The sequence below is a fragment of the Hylaeus volcanicus genome, chromosome 5 (assembly GCF_026283585.1).
Source record: "Hylaeus volcanicus isolate JK05 chromosome 5, UHH_iyHylVolc1.0_haploid, whole genome shotgun sequence".
NCBI lineage: Eukaryota > Metazoa > Arthropoda > Insecta > Hymenoptera > Colletidae > Hylaeus > Hylaeus volcanicus.
This window is the reverse complement of record NC_071980.1, coordinates 22,038,992-22,064,189: the sequence shown is the minus strand read 5'-3', so window position 1 is coordinate 22,064,189 and position 25,198 is coordinate 22,038,992. Positions and strand designations below refer to the sequence as shown.

General features: G+C 38.6%; 1 protein-coding gene across 2 annotated transcripts in view; it reads right to left on the bottom strand.

The window, feature by feature from the left end:
* LOC128876314 (transcription factor Sox-2-like) overlaps nucleotides 1-22,549 on the bottom strand; it is a 228,478-nt gene extending 205,929 nt beyond the window's left edge. Inside the window, exons 1-2 of one of the 2 annotated variants that reach the window (XM_054122572.1) lie at nucleotides 19,933-22,549; nucleotides 8,249-14,825 (exon numbers count right to left, since the gene is read on the bottom strand). In XM_054122572.1, coding sequence (XP_053978547.1) covers nucleotides 14,816-14,825; nucleotides 19,933-21,323 — 1,401 coding nt within the window. In that variant the 5' untranslated portion in view covers nucleotides 21,324-22,549 and the 3' untranslated portion in view covers nucleotides 8,249-14,815. Of the gene's footprint in view, nucleotides 1-8,248; nucleotides 14,826-19,932 lie in introns of those variants that run through there. The other variant, XM_054122571.1, reaches the window with a different exon arrangement.
* Nucleotides 22,550-25,198: the final 2,649 nt, after the last annotated feature.

The window sequence follows — 25,198 nt, the reverse complement described above, 5'->3', positions numbered from 1 at the left end:
TGATTTTGTTTTACTCATTATTGCGGATATTGGGGTTATTGCGCAAATTAAGCGAATTAAATTTCTTTTTTAAATTGACAAAATAACGACACTTTAATCGTATGTATTTGATTTTTTCACACAATTTATACTTTTAGTGCCCTGAAAATAATCATAACTTTTAAATTATGAAGTATCCTAGTGTGGGACATGGCTTGAAGTGTATTTTATGTGTGAACACGGTATTATTCTTTTATTATGACTAACAATGAAAGAGTAACTCATTAACGAGAGTTTTCCCAGCATTTAACTCTGCATTTAAAGTCTCAAAAATTTGACATATGAAGTTGTAAATATAGATTCAAAAATTTGATGAAGATATTAGTGTTAACTCTTTTTTAGTTACTCTTTTTTTGTAATCATGAGTAATTAGCAGTTTCGAAACAATTTTGTAATATTGCTTATGCAAACGAGAAGTGTCCTTTCACGTATTAATATTTATAAACGCTTGCAATTTATATTTCATTTATTCATTGTGTCAATTGGATTTATTTTATCATAAATTTTCATAAATTATCTTACCGGTTTTTGTTCAGTCTAGAATTATTTCTACATAATAAAAAACGTTTCTTAATGGTGCAAAAATAAAGTTGAAATATTCTACTAAAAGCCACTATATTTCTTCAATAGATACCGTGTCATTGTATTTGTTTTTCAATATCAATAATCCGCTTGATCTTTTTTATTCTATTTACGATATTACTTTGGACGCATCACTGAAATATTACTAATAACTCATACGTTATTCAAATAAATTATATAAAATGTTCATATGTCATCTTCACGAATATATCAATGAGCACAAATTATTTGTTTCTATTTCGAAGTGCATTTTTTGTTAATAAAATTTTGAAATATTGGAAGATAATGTCCTCCAAAAAAAGTTTTGACTAAATCTGTTTATACCTAAAATTCATATATTGTCTACATACGTTTATTAATAATCACAGATAGTCTTATTTTATTTTGTTCAATATGTTAACTCATTCTCCTTATAATAAATAGGTTCGTAATATTCCAACAATCAATTTCCTATATTTCTGCACGATAAGAATGATATTTATAAGAGCAACGAATTAATTTTTTTCAGCTAAAAAGTATTAATTGAATCGATAATACTGTTAGCATACTCTTTCGGTGATGCTTCATTTAAATTTAAAACTGTAAATACAGTGAAATCAAGTAAATAATCTAAGAATATAATAACTTCAAATGTAAAAATAAATCCTTGTTAATACTGTAGCTATGCTTGCTTAACTACTATTTATTTAATTTGTTATACTTTCAGAATGTTTCATTCTAATATTCCTAATCGTAGACTCAACTTTGCTCCACTATGAACGATTCCAGATATATCAATTCTTACTTGAAATTTTATTTTCTTGAAGTAGCTTTTTAATTAAGAAAATCAGAAATTGATTCGATCGCCAGCAATCCTACACAGAATTGTTGCTAGGAGAAATATTTGACTTGAAAAGCTCGGTCCCTACTCCATCTTTCCCCAGTGAAAATCAATTTCGGTTCGGTTCGGTGCAAAGCACCAGCAGGAGCACCATCGAGCAACTAATCATTCGAAGTTTGTATCACGAGTTTTTCAACCTAGATCAAGTTCACGTCGTATTTACAAAGAGCGAGCGTTCGTACTTCGTACGAGTTCAATTTTCGTGTAACGGTAGCGTAAACCTGTCGACTGATTCCCATCGTTCAAACTACTCGAGTTTCAAGAAAATTGACGTGCATCCTGCGAAACCGTTGCCTTTAGCGTTTCTTCCTTTTTTTTTTTTATATTAAAATCTTAGCCTAAGTAGTGTTTTTACGAATTATTTACAAAAATTGTTTGCTGTCGGTGGAAATAACCATTTTATTCTATACTGAACATTTACTGGTGTTTAATGAGCAATTTCTTTAAATCTATTTAGAAAGGCAAAAAAATGCATTATCTCCCTTTCTGTAGCAGTGCACGTGGTATACTGGTGTCGGACAGTTTAATTATTCGGTAATTTATAATTAAAAGTTCAGTAGTTTTCTTACTTTTACAATACCTACTCTTTATCTTATGTCCCACAAATTCTTTTAATTAAAAAGCTTGTAGAATTTGTACCATTTATAAGTGTTCTATTGTTATAGAAACCCTATTTTTATAGAATAAGTCATTTCTTTCTAATAATAGTGTTTTCCTTGATAATTAGTGATACTCGTGGGAGTACTTTATAAATAGATAATGGAACGATACAGATAAGAATCTTTAAGACTAAACCACATTTCATTTGTTTCTACTTCTATCTCTATCGATTAAATGACTGGTCTTAAAAACATTTTTTTCAATTAGATGCAAAAATATTTCACGTGGTACTAAATTGAATAATACATGAAACAATTGTATGTAATTTATATATATTGTATATAAGAACAGCTCACAAAGTTTATTGTTAAAGTAATATTTGTATAAAAAAATAATATTCTACAATGTTATTGGTAAGACTCTTTAAATATTTCACACAGACAATATAGTAATATAATCAATACTGCTTTTAAAATGTATATACACAGTATTCCAGCAATGATGATGTAATTGGTTACTGGGTGAATCCTCGTGAATAAATAAGTCGGAAGTGTAGAATAAATTGTTTTCATATGAGCCTTCGTTTCCACGTGAATCTAGATTAAAAATGTATCGAGTTACAAGTGCACTAACTGTAAGTATCAACTTGTCAGACTTCTGTTCCTGCTCATATTTGTATTTACAAACACGTGTGCTGTGTGCTCCATGTTGTCATGTCTATTGTTGTGTCTCTGGAATGTTATGTATTCGAGTGAAATGATTCCGTAAATAAGAATAATGTATCTGCATTTCTATAGGTATGGTTACTGACACAGAAATTGCTCGAAATTTCGACCACAACGCTGCGTACATAATTGCGTTTTCTGATCTAAATTATTATTATCTTTTAACACTTCCGTTGATCCCATAATACACCGTTGATTTAATTGAACCCCATTCAACAAATTTAGGGTTGTTAAATCTGGTGATCGCCTGGCGAACCGAGCAACGTCAAGTTAATGACATTACGTTTGTCCAAATAATCAATAAGTTTTATCGTACTGTATCGTTTCATCGTACAGTTTTTTTATAATCAATTTTAGAAAATACCTCTTTTTTTGGGGTTCAATAAAATGGTGTGCCCTCTTAAACGGTAGGGGACTTTCCGCGAGCTGCAGAAGCATCCTTGGAACTTTTCTCGCGTGTGGGCTTCGAACGCAGCTGTTCGACCATCGTTCGCTATTACCGTAACAAACAAGTGCTCCTTATCGAGCGTTTATTACACGTTGCAAAGTAATAGCGCGATATTGCATCGTTCGTGTCCGATAAAACGCGCACGGTGTGCCGACTTCGTAAACGGCGTCAGATAACGACGGATCGCGTATGCAAAACACGAAAATTAATCGTCGTGGCATAGCTGAGAGCTCAGTACAAATTGTTACACGAACGCAACCGTTCGGGGAAAAAAACAAAGCGAATTTGAGCGAATTTGAGCGATAGTTTCCTACGAAGTGACATTTCTGTTTTGTATGGGAGTCTTTCTCAAACTTAACGGTTTGGCTTCGGATGATGTAGATGTTTGTTATATATCATAAATTGTTCAAAAATGCTATAAGTGATGATACTCGAATTAGACCATATGTATTCCTAACTTATTTATTCTAATTTATTGTTTCATTTCGTTAGTATCGGCACTGGAACTATGTATGCATACGTTACAGCGATGAGATACGTTTTTGACGCTTGAGGTTTATTTCCGAGTGTAAGGGTTAAACTGCTTGTGAACTCCAAAAACCGAAATTATTGGTTTCTCCAAAATAGAATGAAATGTACATCCTATGTATATAATAATTTTTCGCTTTTTTTTGTTGCATACATTTTTTATAAGATTAGGTGTTTGATTTTTTAAAGTATCCTAAAATTGATCCTAAAATTGATCCTAAAATTGATTGATTTTTATTTTACATGGGTAACTTACATGGGTAAGCCTTTTTAAACTGTATAAAAACTTTAGTCATTCTAGAAACCGGGTAAGGTGTATCTATTTCGTAACAAAAGACAGATAAAATGAAACTATTTCTCTAACAACGTGTTTCTTCGAGAATCGCAACGAAACGTGTGCACAATGTGCAAGTATATAATTATTTTAAATGAAACAGTATGCTTCCTGCCACAAAAATCAATTTCTCCCCTCTATGGAGAAAAAGTATTAAGGTATGTTTTTGAAATTACTTCTATGTTATCTCTTAAACCCTTGACATACAATGACGAGTTAGTGTCGTCTGTTCATTTCATGTGCCAGTGTAGACTTTGAACCGTCAAAAGTTGTTTTCAGCCGGCGCCGTGCAGTATATAAGTAAACAATTATAAGTATATGCAATTTATCTCTTTCTAACTTTTCGACACGTGGCAAACCATACCATAAAAAGGAATTTCCCGGTGTGTATAAAAAATAATGTAAGAAGTGAAACAACTTGGCAGTGCAAAAAATGTCTAGTTCCTTTACATATTCCAAAATGTTTCGAAATATTTCATACTTTACAGAACTATTAAATTATTATTTTTTAATGTTATTCAGTTGTTCTTTGTTAGCATTATGTATTAACCTGATTAAATGTTATGTAAAAATGCAAATTTCAAAATAAAATGTACTCTTTCTGAACTTTCACGTCACTGTTCAGGTGAGCGAATTGAAATATTAGGTGTACTGGAAAGTAATCTCGTTTGTACAATTTTAAATACTTGTTTATCACTCATCAGCTCATTGATGTTTATCGATATGGTATTGAAAATTTGCACACTAAATGGCAAAAGGCTGTTGATAGCGAAGGCGATTACATAATTGATAAAAATTGAAATTTATTAAAAATTTGTTTGAATTTAATGTAAAAGAAACGACGTTACTTTCTAGTCTACCTAATAGTATTATCTGGACCCATCAAGTTCCGTTTTATTTGTATGTTAAGGGGTTAACTATCAACTATTCATTTTGTCATTCCTAGCACATTTTCTTTAACGTAAGTTCATATTAAATTCCCGTCCCAAATATGTCCTTAAAGTAAAATCACTGGTCACAATTTATTATTGCAATTGACCTTTATCATCACGATTTATAATTTCATATAGTATTAAATATGTTTGAAGCACAGCGTCGAATCATCCAAATAAAGATAACATTGCTACCACAATACTTTCGAGCAAATCATCAAACATCTTTAAAACTCCATCATAGTGTTCTAATCATTGCTCCACTCTAACTCATGAATAAATAAACATGCACTCGTACAACTAGTTTCCTAAGTTTCATCCACGAGTGTACATAAATAAAAAACAATTAATTCACCTTGTTACCGCTCGTTAATCGTGTTCTCCGCCCTCCGAAACTTGAAAGCGACATGCAGAAACCGTAGGGCGAAGCACCAAAGACCAGAACACCAAACCGAAAAGGAAAGGAAAATATCGAGACGAGAAAGAATGAAGTAAAGAACGAAAGAAAGTGGGCTCGTTAGCGGGCAGAAACGACGCGCAGAAAAATCAGGATAAAGGAATACCTGGCCGACGAAGGTTGGCCCGCCGCCGCGTGTAAGCCGCGCGTCCTCGTGGGGCGTGAAACACTTGAAAATCCCGGTTATGCAAAACATAGGAAAACGGCCCTCCAGGCCAGGACGTTAGGTGGAACACGTAATTGAAAGCACTTTAGAGACCCTACGGCACGCACAACGAGCACTCGCATTTGCATTCAGTGGCAGAGGGAATGCCTTTTAACCGAAATGACTGCGTGTATATGACAAACGCCAGGTTTATGTGCCGGAACGATGGGAATATTTATTGGCGCGAATTAATGTCTCCACTCGTCCGTGCCGAGCGTTATATTTATTGGGATATTTCGTGTGCCCGCTACGAGCCGCGCTGGCGAATAAAAAACCCCTAGCTATTAATCCGACGGAAAAGGATACCGAAAAATTCCCTGGCTCGTCGCACGTTCGCCACTGCGGACTGATGCCTTCTTCGCGGTTGTCTCCCGCAATCGTCAACGTTTCCACGCCGATAGTATTTCTCGCAGTTGACTTTAAAGCTTCATAAACCGCGGGCTACGCGTTCCTTCCATAGAGCTTCGAATAAATCTAGCGATCACAGTGCTTGGCGTTCGTCGATCCTCTGTCTGCGATCGGTTGAACGCTCAATTTTTAAGGCCCAACGCACACGGGCGCAACCGATTTGAAATTAGTGTTGCAAACCGTTTATTTACTCCACTATCTTTGTTTTACCTAGATCCACGGTCGCATGCAACTAGTTTCAGAGTGGTTTGAAACTGATAAGTTGCGCCCGTGTGCGATTGCCCTAACTCTTTACACTCGAGAGATGACTCTCAGTCACCATTAGGTTTCACGCAGCAAATCTACAATACCTAATGATTTTCGACAAGGTAAAGGTGACCTTATTCTCGAATCTAGATAGCTTAGAATTCATGGCAATAGAATGCTAACAAACATCTTGAGTTGCTGGCAGATACCAGAAAAAAAGGCCTCGAGTGCGAAGGGTTAACTTTTTCGAGCTGGCTGTTTAACGGAAGATTGTTCCTAGCGCAGTCTTCTTAGTCTTTTGGAGTATATCAACATTTAATGCAGGATGAAAAATACTTATCACTAGACTGTGGATCTTTATGCATTTATAGGAAATTTGAATGTGCAAGAAACTACAAAATGCAAACAATATGCAAGAATATAAAAAAGATCGTAAGTAAAGTTCATGTTGTAATATTTGCAGAATAAAATAAATTCCTATTTAGGTTAAATTTTTGTAGGCACGTTCGCGAAGATTTTATTTTGCATAAAGATCCGCAGTCTACTTATCACGAATTCAATAACGATAAGAGGAATAGAGAATTTATGAAAGCAAATTTCTTTTGTCTGAACGACCCGCTTTGGTTCATCGACAGTGGCTCTACTAATGCTTTCGACTGCCAATGATCTTGCTCTGATGTGAGTTTAAAAATAATATCTTAATTACTTACCAACATTGTAGAAATATTAACTAACCAATCATTAGACTAGGTAAGATTAATTGACATATATTTATATGGTTTAATCCCGTGACGTTACGTGGTGATATTATTCTTGAATTTGTACTTAAGGAAGATTCGACTGTTAATGAAGTAAAGATCGTGAAAGAAGTTTGATTGAATTCAGATTAAATTATTCATAAAATATATACTCAATAAAAGAAGGAATTTAATTTAAATCCAGCAGGAATTAAAATATAAATATATTTTACATGTAACACTTCTCTCTATAATGAAGTAGTACTACTAGTTTTTGAAAAATTCTTTGAAAGATAATGGTCTTATTTTAACGGTGTTTCGGTCTCTTTGTTGATGTTCTTCAGCATATATTGCAATATAGTAACAAGTGAAAAATAAATAATTATATCGAAAAGAAGCAGAAAGGAAAAGAAAATAAGTACTTAATGAAGAATCTGTTATAAGACTAATAATTGTAGAAATAAAGAATAAAACACGCCGAAGAATTACGATCATATAAATATATTATTTCTCATTCAATTTTGTCATTTATTACTGCATCCCTAAGAAAGAAGGATTACTGCTGCCAAGTTGACTTTCATAATTTAAACGTTTCGATTGTGTATCATTTGAATTCTCTTCGGTAGAAAATAGTAAAGAACGAATGTCAATGTAAATGAGATATAATATGATTGTTAAATCTTTCTGTATTTACCAGAAAAGAACCAAAAGGATTTCAAATATTCTTGTATTTAAACTAATACTGTTATTCGATTAAATTGCCTCCTCTACTGAATTATACTAATGTCAGAATTCCTCAAATTAGTAAAGTCAGTCTAGTCGTTAACAAATTTGACATAAACGTTTTCGACAATTCCATCATTTTCTTCAAGTATACATTAATATACAGCAAAGTCTATTACAATTAAAAGAAAAACATTAACAATATAAAATGGATACATAAACCAAAATGATTAATTGTAAACTTTCAATCAACGTGTTACAAAAATATTAATTAGTTCCTCTTACCAGTACAAATTTTAAATGTGATTTTTTATTTTGTATGTTTAAATTCTATCGTTTATTTCCATCTTCTTTTTATTAACGCAGTCTTTGCTTTATATTAATGTACAATTGGAAGGACGGCTGAAAATGTTTGGGTCGAATCGTTCCGCATTTGTCGATAAATAAACTGGCGCGACTGACCTGGGAAGATGTAAATTAAATCCTTTCCTTAGTCTGAATTATGATTAGTAACAGTTTCAGAAACTAGTAACATTTTTAGAAGCTATTTAACATAAAAACTTTAGGAAAACTTCTCGTGACTCGACTAATTCCACGTATTCCCACAGAATTTTCTAGCTTATTTTATTATTTTCATTTTTTAACTTTTGTTCAAATCGTCATATCATTGCAAAAAAAAACGAGAAAACTAAGAAACGTGTATACTAGACTGCAGCATGAACTAGATCAAATAGCTGATTACCTTTATCTTTGACAGATATTGTCCTTTCTAAGACAAACTCTTCTATATCGAAGCGTGTCCTTTGTTCATTTACGGTATTGCGTAACAAATGTATTCGATCAGCCACGGTCGTCGTCAAGTTTGACAACCAGAATAATCGATGGACATAACAACCTTACATAACGAAAGAAAAAAAATATACCTATAAGCGTAGATAAGTACGAGAACATATAAATATAAACATACTAACGATGCCTGATGAAATCAGGTTAAATTTAAACCTGACAAGAAGTAAGTTCGAGGGGATATTAAACTAGAAGCCAACCACTGCAGAAGTCATCCTGGAGTTAAAAATGGCTACGTGAAAGAATCGTTTGCCTGTCGCGATCGAAAAGCGTAGAAAGGAGTAGCAGCTTGGAAGAATTCGTAAATCAATTATAGTAATCATGCAAGAGTAGTCACACAGAGCCGAACGCACACGTCGTCTCGAAAGACAATTTTTTACCTGTTGGCGATTACTTGATATATCATCTCTTCCTCGACATTCGTTAGGGACATCGAAAACGGACGGTTCGTTGGACGGATACGAGCAAATAGGTATCGAATTCAATAAAGAAACACAGGGCTACTCTTAATTAATATACATATAATATATATATTTATATTATATATATATATTCGAAACTGCCACAACACTCGTTGCCGTGGCGAACGTATGTACATGTACACAGAGTTTGCGACTTAAAGACTCCACGGATTACGGATTATCGGGTAATTTGTACAAATGCTTCTTCGTCGTTTACTCTCCGTCTTGTCTCATTCGTTTCTTCTCATTTTCCTCGCGTGCTCGTATGCACGAGAAGGCACGACGATGCGTCGTGCGTGGCGCGGGACGGGAACGGAGAACGACTCTTTTCCGTTCGACGCGCGTCTCCTCTAAAGAAATTCGCGATTTGCATACGCGTCGCTCGCTGCAATGCCGCGGTTTAGAAAAGGTCTGCGATTCTCGATCCGAAACGTTTCCTGACCAATCACGGGCAAAATTTGTATCCGAACATCTCGAATGATCGACAGAAAATTAACATACCGTTTTAAAAGAATTATTACTGGAGTTCCCGCCGTAACCAAAACTTATACTTTTCAAAATAGATAAACAATATTTTCGTTTACATAGTCATTTTAAATTTTCTTTAACTTCACAGAAAAAATTTATACTGAAATACTTTGTTGTGTGTTTTGCAAAGTAACTAATTAATACAATTAGCTTTGTACCAATTCTACTAATTGTCGTTGAAAATAATAGGGAAAGTATTGTTAATTGATTAATTCCAAAAAAAAATCCGACTTACATGGTTCAAATTAACATACTTGGTACCTGTAGCGTATAAGTTATAGTTACTCCGAAAGGTTCAATAATAAACCTAAACAATGTTATCTGTGATACTCAGTAAAGCCAAGAAAATCTGTATTAATTTTTTTTATGGATAAACAGTTTATTCATTGCTCGTAGAACGAAAGTTAAAATTTCAATTATAAGATATTTTGCAGTGAACGAATAAAAACGATTATATGTTGCTTTTCTTCGTCATTCATTATTCGAATAAAATTTTGCCCGTGTTTATTTCTGTCGAACATCCGAGTATAAACGGATTGTCACTGGCAAACGCGTGAAGTTCGTGTATTCAATTTCGACACTATCTCGATCATCGACACTTTCGATTACTTACAAGTATATACAAGAATTGATTATCTTCTTCCAATAAGCAAAACAAAAGTTTCACTTTGGATTTATTTTTAATAAATACGATTATCGATCGTTTTGTGAGAGCACTATATTTTTTACTTTTATTAGATTGTATATTGTAAATTTAACGGTATTTACTGGAATCGTTAAATCGAGACACGGGAATGCAATGAAATTGCAAATACATAGGTGTGAATATTTCGGGTAAGGATATTAAACATAGATTTTCCAAGACTCGCTCTGTTTTGCATGATCATATAAGACTTGAATTTGAATATGACGAATCAACCCGTTAAAATATTCAAACTTGAAGGCATAAAGCGATGAAAACAACTTCTTAACGTTGTAAAAATGTATCAAAGAAGCAATTATAATTTTGTCTACACTGTCCAATATTTGTGCATCCGTAGGATCGTGATCGAGACACCTGCAATCGAATACTCGAGCATCAACACTTTCATTTCTTGAGAATTTAATTATATAAACTATTATTTTGATAAAAAGAAGTGAAAACTAAAAATATTATCTTCTCAATTTATAATATATACAAGTAATTAGTAATGCCCAGAAATTTCCACTACCGTTCAATGTAATAGTTGTTAAAAAATGCGTCGATAATTAAAACATTCACCTTAACCTCTTCAACGATATTGACATATGTACACGTGCACGTTTATGGAAAAAACTATTCAAATATAGAATAAATATACATAATTAAATTTTCCAACGATTTAACATCTCATCCTCTTTGTAAGATTAATAGATGTCACGGATTAATACTAGTTTGAATATTTGTTTACTTCGAGCGAAGTCGTACTTGAAGACGTTAAATACGAACCAATAATCTAACATTTTCATAGATTTCTTGTAAACAAAATCGATCCCCGATTCACGACGTTTTCGATGTAAACTAGAGAAGAATTTCGCGTCGATCGAGAAGTTTCAAGCAGTCTCGTGTCGCGGTTACAGCGAGCGGATTTGTCGCGCGGAAAAAAATTTCGTCAAGCGAGGACAATCCTCGAACGAGAAATCCGGATCGTTCTCCGTTCGTCCGAAACACCGCAGATCGGTCGCGATTAATCGGTCCTCGTGACTGACGCGCGTTTACAAACACTTTTTCGTCCATCTTGAACGACGTCGAAATTCGCGACTGGAAAGGAAGTCCAGGTAACCAAGGAGTCCGACAGAATTTTTTTAAATGAAAACCAGATTACGGGAAAGGGATTCGTGAAACGTAAAAGGACGCAAGGAAGAACGAAAATCGTGACAATTATAATAATTACAGTAATAATAATGCAGATGACGATAATAATAATAAAAAGAAGTCATATTTCGTAATAATAATAATATTAATAAACGTAATTTTAAAGTCACTAAAGTAATAATAAACGTAATAGTAAATATCGTTAATGATAATGTTTTTTTCGCCTGGTGTCACGGAGACGTTCAATTTCTCATTCACAAGGGGGTTGGACGAACTTTTCTCGCGTGAATCAACAGGGGGGGGGGGGGGGGGTTATGTACAAACTGGGTCGGTGGAGGAACGAAGAGGGGGGCGATCGACGACCAATCTACAAAGTTCTTCCACTCACGCATACGAACACACAATTTTTTCTCGGCGAACACCGCGAGGGTTTTCCATCTACGCTGGTATCGCGTTCGCGGGATCGGCTGAGGGGATGGGCGATATGCACAATAAATACTGTTCTTTTTTCGGTATTTCTTTCGTTTTCTTTCTTCTTTTTTTTTTCCATAATTGATATGCAACCGCGGTTTGTTCGTTTCTGCGCGAGCGTTTGCCGCTCGAATGTTCCGACCTCGTACACACACATACACTCACTTTCGCGTCACTTCTTCCACGCACACGTAATTGTATTTATTTACTATTCGTATTCGCTCGCTAATTGAGAATGATATTCGCGACTCGACACCGATGGACGCACCCGACGGACGTCGAACGAGACGTCGTTGTAACCGGTAGAGAAAGAAAAAAAACGGAATATTGCTAACGCGGAAAATATAATACACGTGTCTCTTTTTATACGTTTCTCTGTATATATATATATAACGTTCCATATGTGCGCGTAATATGTATATAAATTTGTATATATATATACAGTCACGAAGTCGCGAAACATCTAGTCCTGCGTTACTACTCGAATCACTTCTACGCGACACTCTGTCATTTCAATCTATTTTTTATCTTTTTTTTTATTCTCACGCACTTACTGCCAACCCTTCTCTTTTTCTCACTCACTGTACTCTCTATCACCCCCTTTTACATCCCTCACGGCTATACCCTGGATATTTCTCTCTTGCACGCGTGCTACGTCGTGCAGCGTCGTTTATCACAGTAAGGTTTTATCGTTTCGCGGTATTTCTCGCCTCCTTTTCTCGCATCGCGCGTGGAAAGAACAAGCATGGCGGTAACGCTCGCCTCGAGACGGACCGTCGACGTTCGCTCGATCGATCGATTCCTTTGTTGATCGCGTCCCGAGCAGAACCGAATTAAGGTTTGGGGGCTTTAAGAAAGATAAATTTAGATCCAGATAAATGCGGCCAATAACGAGGAAAAGGAAAACGACTTGCAAAGAAAGATTACAAGCTTAAACGTGAAATGAATTTATGATGTTATACGAGATTATTCTTATATCGATTGAATTTGAATTTGAGTACCGTGAGGTGTTTTCGTTTTTCAATTATTTTTTGAACGACATTCCGTCTCAAAAATCTCGGAGATTAATTAGAGGCAATTCGACAAACTCGAGTAAAGCGTCAAACACTTTAAGCTTCTATCTGATATAGGATAAATTCTATTTTCTCTTTGAAAAATGAAACCAATTCTTGGTTATCTATATATTCTTGAAACAATTAATAATCAAGTTAAAATATAACCAATTGCATTTGTAGATATTAAACGTCTCCATACTGAAATACTACGCGAAAGTACTGTAAAACTTCCTCAGAAAATTGTATAGAAATCGTTTTATCGAATTCCCAATTTTGTAGATTATCTAACAGAGGGTTAACTGTTTCGTTCTCTAACGATTTACAGATCTATTTTCTATGTGCTTGAAAGGTGGATTTCCTTTAAAATAAAACATCGAACGAATGTACACGAATCGATAATGGCACTTCTTATGTAGATCAAAATTTGGAATAACGAAGAAAAGACGAACTGCTTTCATCCCTTATTCGTCGAACAAAGACAGGAACTTGAATGTCAAGAGATTCCACTATGAACAAATAAAAATTGAAGTAGGAATTTAAAGGAATAATCGAAGCGAATAAGTCGTTACACGTTAATCGTATTCGTCATCTATCATTCGAATAAAATTTTGTCCATTTCTGAGCTTAAGAACAACTAAATTTACGTAAAAATAAATGAAAGCTTTTTTTTAACAGTTTCGTCTCCATTTAAACAATTAAGGGAAACCCTGACATTACCCCTAGCCCATGGTTCCACAAAACCTTAATCCGGCGCTGAATTTCTTTCGCGACGCAATAAGAGGTCCTCGGGGACGAGGAGAAAAACGAGTCGTCTTTCAATCTCTCTCTCTCTCTCTCTCTACGATTCGCGATAACGCGGCCCGTTGTAAATATTCATACATATACATCAAAATAATTTATTATACAGAAACATTTATATACAACATAAACATGAAGTACATAAAATGTTTACATATTATATAATATGTATAATAAATAATTTCATGTATATAATCGGGGGTGTAAAAGATATCGTGGTGCAAGTCAAGTGTTTTAAAATTATTTTTAATAAATTAACTTTCACAAATGGAATCTACGCAAGCGAGATTGCGAAAAGATTGTCAAAATGAGAAGAGATAAGAAAAGATGACTTACACCGATGTGATTTTCATCCCTTCGATTACAAATATTTATAATTATATACGTACATATAATTATAAATACATATACATGTATGTATAAGTATGTCGCACCCGTTTTTCTCCGCGGCGCCTCGTCGACGGAAAAGGAACGCTCTCCAACGAAACGAGGGTCGAAGAACGTGGGGGCCGCAGGAGCGTCGATTCGTCGCAAGCTTCAGGAACGACCGGAAGTTCTTGGACGCCCGGTCGCGGATGACACATTTTTCTCCGGGAATATATAGTTTTTTCTGTGGGTAGACGGTACATTATACACAATTTCGCGGGTGTTGCTTCGAATCTTTCATCGTGCGTCGTTGTACCTGATTGTTCAAATCGTTCCTCGGATCCCCGCTGCATTCTAGCCACGTATGCAAAATGGCCATCGAGTCCTTGACGTTGGATCCTTGACGTTTCTTTCGATCAATTTTGTCTCTTCTTCGGTCGGTGAAATTTTCTCCCGATGGTTGCGAGAAATCGTTTGCGATCTCGCCTTCGGCCCCCACGCCTCCGAGCTCGCTCGATTTCGCAATCGTTTTTGCGTTCGTTCTCCCTTTCTCCGTTTTCTTACAAGGGAGTCCTCTCCCACGCGTACAGCCGTCCGTCCAAGCTTGTCACTCTAAGCTATCCTACGAGGTTATGGTTTTTGCGTTAGGTTTTTGGGGATGGATTCAAGTTTTGTTTTGGTCTTTACAGTATACTTTTTGTATCTTTTTTAAATCGATTCAAAATCAAATTTTGAGGGTTCGAATAGGATGAGTCAGAAGAAAGGCCTGAGATTTCGTTTCCCCCCGTACCGATGGATCCTTCGAGAAGCTTTTACGAACAAAGTTCTCCGCTCTAACTATACGTTTCTCTTTTTGATAAATCGGTAACGACAACGAGAAGCAGCTCGAAGAAACATGGAAATACTCAAAGATGTGCAAAATTTGAATCGATCGATAGATAACGAATTAAACTAACGTACCTATTAATTCTATAATTCAAACTACAACGGTATATACAAATTTTGCTCATCTCTGAATATATTACGATGTAATCGATAAGAAGATATTTCGATGATCGACCACGGAGGTAACGAAAAATGGCCGACGATGTTCTCTTGACTCAACCTACGGGCTCGACGTTTAAACTCAACATTTATCATCGAGCGACAAACGAAAGAGCAAATATACAGGGTGCTCCGCAATGAGTGGTACAATCTGAAATTAGGTGATTCAATATTCAAAAATAAATTGGAAACATGAAATAATATTTGTAAATTGTTATATAATAATTTACTGAAATGTCGTCCGATGAATAAAATTATAAATGTCTATTGCATTTGTACTTACATAATGTAACGTGTAATCAATTTTTCCCATAAAATCACTGTATGCATTATAATTTATGTATCGTGATATATATGACCAATATTTAAATCCTCCAAATTTATTTTCAACGGTTTAGATTATGTCTTTCTTTTTAATTTTAATTTCCCTTTAAATCATGAATTCATACACAATTTTAACATCAAATTTATCATTACATTTTTCCTAGCCATTTTCTTATTTGACCTTATAACAGGAACATGTTTTATTCTATGCTTTTAGGACCTCTTTAAAAGTAATTTTATGAGAAACACGCGATTTCTTCATCTAAAACTACTCCCGAAGAGGTCACATATGTACGATACGAAACGTAGAATATTGATTGCAAACTACTTTTGACTACTCAAATCATTGCTTTGGAAAGTCCAATGGTTAAATTTTTCTTCGCATTATTATTAATTAATACGAATACATCAAATAGGAATTGTCATTGTGTAGTATGGAGGCAAATGCCTCGTTCGAACCGAGTTTTATTAAAAACAAAGACATTTTCGATTTACTTTTGCGCGTAGCATTCTTGATTGTACCACTCAATGGGGGATATCCTGCGTATTCGCGGCCATTCGAAGCAAACGTTGAGCGTAAACCGCTCGAAATTCCCTACGTTCTGGACCCTGAGAGAAAATCACGCGAAAACCAATTAGAAACCGAGGAAGAAATCGATAGAGAAGTGCGATAGCGTCGGGAAAAAGATTCGATCGACCGAGAAATTTTCCTTCGCGCCTCGAGAACAGTCTCGAGACGAGAACAGACGAACGCCGAGGAAAGAGAGAAGAGATACACACAGCACGAGGAGCAAACAAAGCTGTCGCTTCGTGCTGCTCACCACACGTCGAACGGAGTTTCTCTGTTTGCCTACCGCGTTGGTCGACCATCGTCTGGAGACATTCGTCGTAAATCTTCCCAAATATCGTTCGCGCGCGACCCGATCGCGATCCCTGGACGAATTAATCTTGCCAAGCCAAGATTTTTCACCCGTTTATCGCATCGATCTCGAGTCTTCCAACCGATCCGAGGCAGAGAAACGCGCAACAAAAGTACCCTTTTTATTTCTCGGGAGACGTTAATTATTCCGGCGAGAGTAAACTGAGTAAACGCGGCGATCAAGGACAGTGGCGTAACTAAATAGAAAAAAAAAAGGAAACCATAATAGTGTCAGTTCATTTCTCAATGCTATTTTGGCTACACATGTTTTCTTTCGTAAATATGAGTATGAGAAAGTCTCGTAAAATTGTCCCACCAGGAATATTTTACGTCAAAAATTGGTTTAAACAATATGTATTGCTTTACGAGTCTTCATGGCTATTTATATTGTAGAAATTAAATATTTTATTTGAGATTTATGCGATATTGTACGATATTTAGAGAGCAGAGGTTTATCTTCCATTTAAAAGGGCTTCGTAATTGCTGGTTACGCCACTGATCGAAGACAGAGTTCCCTGCGAGGTTTAAAGCTTCCGACGATCGATGGAGATTAAGGACTAGTGATCGGCGGACTAGCGCCCCTTTACGACTAACTGGCTCATGCGTTTTGCTCGATCGACTCTTCGGACAAGGGTGGCCACGCGTTGTATATCTCGTTACGTAACAATCCGTTCAACGTTACTCGCCACTAATGCAAACTACGGCAGGGAACTAAGGTGTCGGATGTCGGTGCTAATTGTTACGTACTCGGGATTAATCGTAGGGTCCAGAAGTGGAAATGTCGTCGCGATGGCGTTAGTAGTAGGCAAAGTGCGCGGCGTGCGCGATTAGTAAGCGTTACGAGTTTCTTTCGCAGACAGGGTGGCACAAGGCGAACGACTCGGAGGATCGAGGCGACGCCTCGGAGTCGTTTGCGTCGAGGTGCTCGACGCTCGAGTTAAAACGTTTCGACCATCAAATCGCCTTTAGACATCAAAATTGTCTGTAGCAGAATTAGCCAGTGATTGCTTTTATAATCGACATTCATGAACTGTATCTGTAATCTACAATCACGAATAGGTAATTTGCAATCTTTCGGAGTTAATCGCGACTGATTGCTTACTAATCATCCAGATTACCAATTACTCGGTAATTATAATTGCGAAATACATTTGACTCGACATTGAATTACGCAGTTCGGGTTTACCAGAGGTTTGCTCGCCTGCCTTTTAAGAGAAAAACATCAGGAGGAAAACAGCCACGGGTAAACGCCGGACAATCGCCTGGGTTGGCTACTTTAAATTTCAAATCAAGCTTATAAGCACTTATTTAGTTTTCTTTGTTAAAGGTTTCGACCTCGTCGGTAAACAGTTGTATCGAACATAACACTCTCAAGAAAAACACTTGATATTATAGTAAGTTTGGTTAATCCTCGAGATACCGTATCTTCACTTTAGGTGCGTGGAGCACTGATTCTATCATACTATTTTGTTTTAACATTGTAACTTTTATTTATATACAGTCAGTGTAATAAGTATTCGCACCGGAACCGTTTATTTAAAATGGGTTGCTGTACGAATACTTCTTACACTGACTGTATGTCATGTATTTAACCCTCGGTTTCCATTTATTTACTCGAACCTTTTATTTATCTACTATTTACATTCCAAGAAACAAGTTCTCATTTTTCTTCTTGCCTCCTTAATTTTCTTTAATTTTCACGATTTTGTGTTACCTGTATTTAATAAATCTATTTACCAGAGAGGACCAGACATAAAAGTCGAAACGTTTAACAACAAAATTTAAATAAATGCTCGTACCAAACTATACTACAACTTGTATTCATAGTCCACGAGCAATCATTCACGGAATTTTGCCTCAAAATTCATGGAAAACTGTGCGCGTGGGTCGCGTCAAACTCGAGCGTCCAAACGAGCTGTACTTTACAAACGAGAAGGATAAACCGGGTATCTAACTCGCGACAGCTAACTACAACTGTTATTGTACAAAAACTAGAAATCACAAAGAACGAGAACGGATGATGCTTCAACGAATGCTCGCGTAACCAAGGTTTATCCTACCCTCGAAAGTAAAGGATGGGGAAATGTCGATCGGAGCCTCGCCCGACGCGAAGATTCGGTTGGTCTTCGAGCTTCCTCGATCGGGCGTGACACCGAAAAAAATCTTAGAACTCCCTCAAGACTATCGACTTTCCGTTGCACTAAAATAGATAAAAAGTATGGCAGAGGACAAATATTGTCGTGCAGTCGAAGAACCATAAATCAGGTATGCACGATTCCCCACCGGCACTTTAGAGACAACTCGTGTTAAGTTCAAATTTATGAAATTTAGGATAAATATATTAACTTGGTTAAATAATATTACATACTTGTTATTCGAAAGAGCAAATTGCCAAAATTCAGACTTAACATAGTTCACCTCTGAGGTACAAAAGGTGGTCTTCCGAGCAAAGTCTCGTATACAAAGAAAAATTCGATAGTCTTGACAAGAGAAATTCTCCGATAGCTTTGGCGATCGTTTAAATGAGCTTTTGCAGAGTAGTGGAGCATCGAATGAAGATAGCGGTGTGAATTGTTTTTCGATTAATAGTTTAGAAGAATTTTAAGGTTAAAGCTTCGGAAGACTCGTTGCAACGGTGACGGTCTCTTCTTCTCCCACAGATTCGAATCCTGTCGAACGACTTTTACAGGTTACATTTTTTTATAAAATGAACTTCAAGTACTGCAGATCCGTTTACATAAAAAAAAGTGACCTGCAAAAGTTAAGCGATGGGATTTGACTCTATGTGGAAAAGACACGTAGTAGTAACTGGAGGTCCACTCCGACGACTACACTACCCTGTCAATACTGCAAGGAGTTATCTTTGGAATCTTTAGCTTGAAATAAAACGTATATTAGTTATGTTATTAACTTGTAAGATTCGGTAATCGAATGCTTACAAGAGATGTATGATATTTACCCATAAGGAACAGTATTAAAAATCACGACATTTTATTTCAATGTAGTTTCATTTGGAAATAATATGAGCTATTTTGTCTACAGTTACTCCCTTTCAAGCATGACAATATTTTTGAAACCTCTAACCCATGGAAGCTGTTCAAAGTTACATAAGCAGATACTAGACGAAATTCCTCGTAATATCAGAAAGTAGGTAGGATCTGGTAGTATATCTCTACCGACGACTCCAGACTGAATCGTGATTTTTAATATTGCTCTTCACAACGAACCAACCGCCTCTTGTGCCCCAAATCTTTCCTAAACCATTAATCAAAAGTAGCAGAAACTATGAATCGTTATCTTCGATATCGACCGCTTTGCAAAATCTCATCCGAGTATCTCATCGACAGACCTATCGGAGACGAGCCCTTGCGAGCGAGCCCTAAGGGTTTCAACGGCCCGGCAGCCAGGCAAATAAGTAAGATGCAAGTAAAAATCGGCTTACATATGAGTGAGAGGTGGAATGGAGGAGTGATGCTGCGCGAGCGGGTCCGGTGAGGGTCCAGGCGAGTAGACACCGGCCCCGTGTTGCACGACCCCCTGCTCGACGCCCTGCGGCAGATACATCGAGATCATCTGTCTGAGATCACCCTGCGACTGCTGCGTCTGCTGCTGGCCCATGTACTCCCGTTTCACGACCTGACCAACGGCCCCGGCCGTCGACGACGCTCCCGTGGGCGTCGGCGTGTGGATACCGCCGCTCGCCGGACTCGTTGGCTCCGATTTTATGCTGCTACCGCTGGGACTGTGACTCGACATCTGAGAGCCAGGCTGGGCTTGGTGATAGGGCGACGGCGAGCCGCCCGGCACGGTGGTGCTCCCGTAGCTGCCATAACCATTCATGTAGCTGTTGATGGGGCTGGGACTTCCGCCGCCCATGTGGTGGCCCATGTCGTACCTCGGGTAACCCGCGGCCGAGGCTGCTGCCGCCGCTGCCGCTCCACCCATGTGACCCCCGTAAGCAACGTGCTGCTGATAAGCCGCCGTTGGGTCGTGCATCATATACCCATTGGGCATGTATCCGTTTGGCATTTGGTAAACGTCTCGGGACAATTGCGCCTGTTGCGGACCACCGGTGCCGCCGACTTGTCTCTGATCGACACCCAGCATCCCTCCGACTCCCGCGACACCGCCGCCCAGTGGGAACTTGTCTTTCTTCAGCAACGTTTTGGTCTTGCGTCGCGGCCTGTACTTGTAGTCGGGGTGTTCCTTCATATGCACGGCGCGCAATCGTTTCGCCTCGTCGATGAACGGGCGCTTCTCCGTTTCGCTGAGCAACTTCCATTCGGCGCCTAGCCGCTTCGAGATTTCGGAGTTGTGCATTTTGGGGTTCTCCTGCGCCATCTTGCGCCGTTGACCGCGGGACCACACCATGAACGCGTTCATCGGCCTCTTCACGCGGTCGATGTTGTTATTTTTGCTGGTGTTGTTGTTGTTGTTTGGAGGCTGATGATGTTGCTGAGGTTGGGGTTGTTGCTGCTGCTGCTGGTGAGGATGGTGCTGTTGCTGTTGCTGCTGCTGTTGGCTGGCCGCTTGCTGCGCCAGCGAGTGCATGCTTTGCTGTTGTTGCTGCTGCTGTTGTTGTTGTTGTTGTTGGGCGGCCTGCATCGACGCGTAGTGATGCTGAGGCGTTTGATGATGGTGCTGGAGACCTAAGCCGAGACCACCGGCGCTAGGTGGACTCCCGGACAGAGCTGGACTGTGCACTATCGAGCCGAGGCTACCGTAAGGCGAGACCCCTGTATGGTGGCCCATCGGCGATACACCCTGATGTGGGTGCGGTGGCATCTGACCGTGCAGGCTGCCGCCCTTCATGTCCGTCTCCATCGTGAGCATGTCTTCCTCCCTGTGGCCGTACAGCTTGCCGCCCTTTCCTGGTACCTCTCGACGTCAAGAAATTCGACGAAACGCCGAGATTGTAGCACGGTCGAACCGTTTCTCCGGTCGAGTCTCGCTGGACCTAACCGGATGCTCCACCGCGAGACACTACGCGACTACGAGTATGCTCGTTTCCTTACGAGCGTGTGACATGGAAGCCAGCTGAGGGAACCGTCCCCTCGATCCTACGGTTATTTCCCTCTTTCCTCCGAGTCCGCACCACTTGTTGGAATTACGCGCAGCGACGCACAACCGACGCACTGTCTCACACTTTTTCTCCAGTCACTCTGTGCGTGTCTCGAGTACGTCCTGCCTCCTTTCAAACAAAAATAGTCACCGGTATAAATCCTTTGCACGAGCGATCGTCACCGTAGAACGTACACCCTGATAATATCGAGTCAGTCGAACACACGATTACCGCGCACTGTTCGATTCGTAGAATCCACGACGCATTACCGACGTCGAATCCTAGAAATTCTGTCCTTCGTAAGAGGATAACAAGGAGCCCCTTTGGGAACACCGAGATATTTGGTAATCACGAACAGTCACCGATGCCCCGCTCGTCTAGTCACCGTACACACTCGACTGCTCCTCATATCAACAACGGTTTTTTCCCTCCGTCTCGCAACAACTATATCGATAACGATACAAAGTTTTCACGGCAGAGTCCCACCGAGAACTGACGCACTGTCACTTTCTTCCCCTGGCAGGGCGCTGCGTGTCCTCAGTCTCCCTCTCTTGCCCCAGTCGCTCGTTTCGAAACTCGACGGCTGGCTCGTGACTGGCTGCAGGCTGGCGATACGCTCGACGAATCGGATTACGACGATGCGACGATACGATCCTCGCGATTTTCCCCTGGTGTCTGAGAAACAGCTCCCGTGGCACCCACGTTTCTTATTTATCACTGGTCTCGTATTTATCACCGGGGAACCGTAACGATTACTGATCCCGGCGTCACTGGTCTCGCGACGTCGACGATTACTCCTCGTTCCGCGCGATGGTGCACGCGTGTTGCTGTTGCGTATCGTTGCGCGTGTCACGCGCACGTCCTTTCATTCGTCCAGTTCTCGTGGCGGTCGTCGATACGCCGGCGAGCGTGCACGAATCGACGACGAATACGAAGAAGAAGAACAAGTGGAACAAGAAGCAGCGACCTCCACTCTCCACGGAAGAACGGAACCGTCTGAGCATTTGTGGATTTCGCCTTGGGGTCCCACTCTGGGGGCTCACTTCCTGCCGAGGCGGCTGTCCCCCTCTCTCTGTTTCGCTCGCTCCGCGCTCGTCGCCCCACCCTGCCCCCAACCCTACCATCCACGCAACCAGCAACCATATCCAACGGCCCGACAGACCAGACCCGAGCCTACCGACGGCAATCGATTGGCACGCGAGCCTGCCATCATTTCTCTCGACCAATCGCGCGGCTCTCGCCGCCACCGAAGGCGGCGCCATCACGCCGTGACGTCATCCCAACAACCCCGACGACCTCTCGCGGCGACGCTCTCGCCCCCTCTCCAACCGTTGGCTCCTTTCGTCTTTCTCCCGCTAACTTTCTATCCGAAACCTCTCTTTCCAGCATGGGTTTGCCTCTCCGCCTCGTGTCCACGCGTTCCTCTCTAGCGATGCTCGGCTCTGCGAACGCTCCTCCGGGTCGCCAGTGTTTCGTCCACGCGTTCTTCCATCTCAGTGGTGCGCAAAGTCCGGCTCGACGATTCTGCCCAGTCGTCCAATTTATTTGTCCCGTAAAATAAAGTTCAAGCAAGACCGAAAAATCACTCGTACCGCGTTGTCTTGACGCGGTGATACTCAAACTTCTTGTCGACGAGACCTCGGTTTCGTTTAACACTTTAACCGCTCGTGCTTTTTGACACACGATCAGCGACCCTTTTTGCGTCGCGTGCTGCGGTATGTCACGCGACCGATACTAACGTTTATAACGCGTGTGCGAGCGATACGTATTGGTTCTGTATTGTAACGTTATAAAATATCGCGAGAGAAACTTGTTTTCGTTTGGAGATTTTCGATCTGTCGTTATGCGATGGGGTCATTTTATTCGAAATGGGAATCTTTTTCATGTAATATGTCGTAATCGTTGAAGCTTGCATAAGTTTTAACGATTAACGAGGGTGAATAGATTTCCTAGAAGTTGTTACAGTTGTTGAATTTTCAGCTTTTTGGAGATAGTGCTAATTTCTTTCGATAAGTCGTAACCATTGAACAAGCAATGGGATAAAAGTAAGCTTCTGGCTGCTTACAATGCAGACTTGGGAATACTACATTATAATCATTTTAGTTTAATAGCGAAGATAAATTCAACAATTCGAAATAATGAAAACATAAACTTGTTCATTACTTTCAATTTTAAGGAACGATGGTGACATTTTAAATTGCCCACATGAAAATGATAAATTATCCAAAGACTGATTTTAATGGTTATGATTATTTACAGTTTTTAGATACTTAATAAACAAATCCTTGATGCCTTAATTTGCAGGGTGACTCCAAATAGTAGCTGCATAGGTTGTTCGACATTGCGACGCATTGTGTGTTACATATAATCCTAAGGATAATATTGACATGTATAAAGTATCTTATTGTTTCTGATAATATTTTGAAGTGTTAAGAACTGCTGATAAATGTAGCGACCTCGTAAGAATATATATAAAACAACATTTTAATTATATAAAGTGTTTGTATTTCGTAGATCTTAACAAGTTTTTTGTTTCCAGATTCGTATCATGTTAAAATTTGATCGTAAGGAAATTGAAGTTACAACATGTTCTTGTATGTTTAAAGAGTAAACTTATGTATAAATAAAAAAATAATATTCATGACTTTATGTTGAGTATATATCTTAATACCGTGTTGTAAATTGTAATTGTACTTTGTAAATTGTATTCCGAACCTGTGATACTTTTAATTTTCCTTTATAGATACTTACGGCGAAATTCTTCTGCTTATTTTCGAAACTTTCAGAATTTATTGTTTAATCTAAACAACTTCTCGAGACACTAATATCCAGATGCGAAGATATTGTAACCTTAAGAGACAAACGACCGAGCCTTTCAATCCCTAATTTATATCCCTATTTTATAGTTTGCACTCACAAATGTTACAACATTTTGTGATAATAGGAGATAAATCTAATGTAAATGATCTAGATAATACACACCTTGGTGTGATTATATTCAGAAGCGTTTATATTTACGTACAATATTTTTCAATTATAGAACTGAAGAAAGATAAAAACCTAAATAATATTATACAACATTGCTACTTCGTTAAAGCTAAATGTAAATTCTCATATTGCAGAAAATGTCCAGTAGAGAATATAGAAGAAACAATTTATGTTAAGTTTATTAAGAAAACTTTTGCAGAATCTCAGTATTAGGTATGTATTCTTATGATGATATCAACAGCTCTACAAGTCTAGCAAGTAATCAAACAAGTTTTTATAAATTTTGATGGGAAAAGAACTCTTATCATTGATTCATTGATTCATTGATTTCTAGATCATTAGCGACTGTTTTAAGTACTTGCTTCGATATAAGTTACTTCGTGAAGTAGGTACTTGTAGGGTTCAGGGCGTAAGTCAAAGTCTCAGTTAGTATCAATCATGGAGACAGCCGTGACAGGCCCAAATATTTTTCTTGGAATATACATCGACGTCTTTGAGGTGTTCCTTGTGTGGTCCTGCTTCTAATTACTTTTATTTGGCCCAGTGATGGAGAAAGTTGTGCACCACTGTGCTATCCCGACACACTCGCCCCTCGAAGCCACCCACGCGGTACTTCCTAACGCTGGGTCCTGGCTCCTCCGCGAATCGTCTTCTTCGT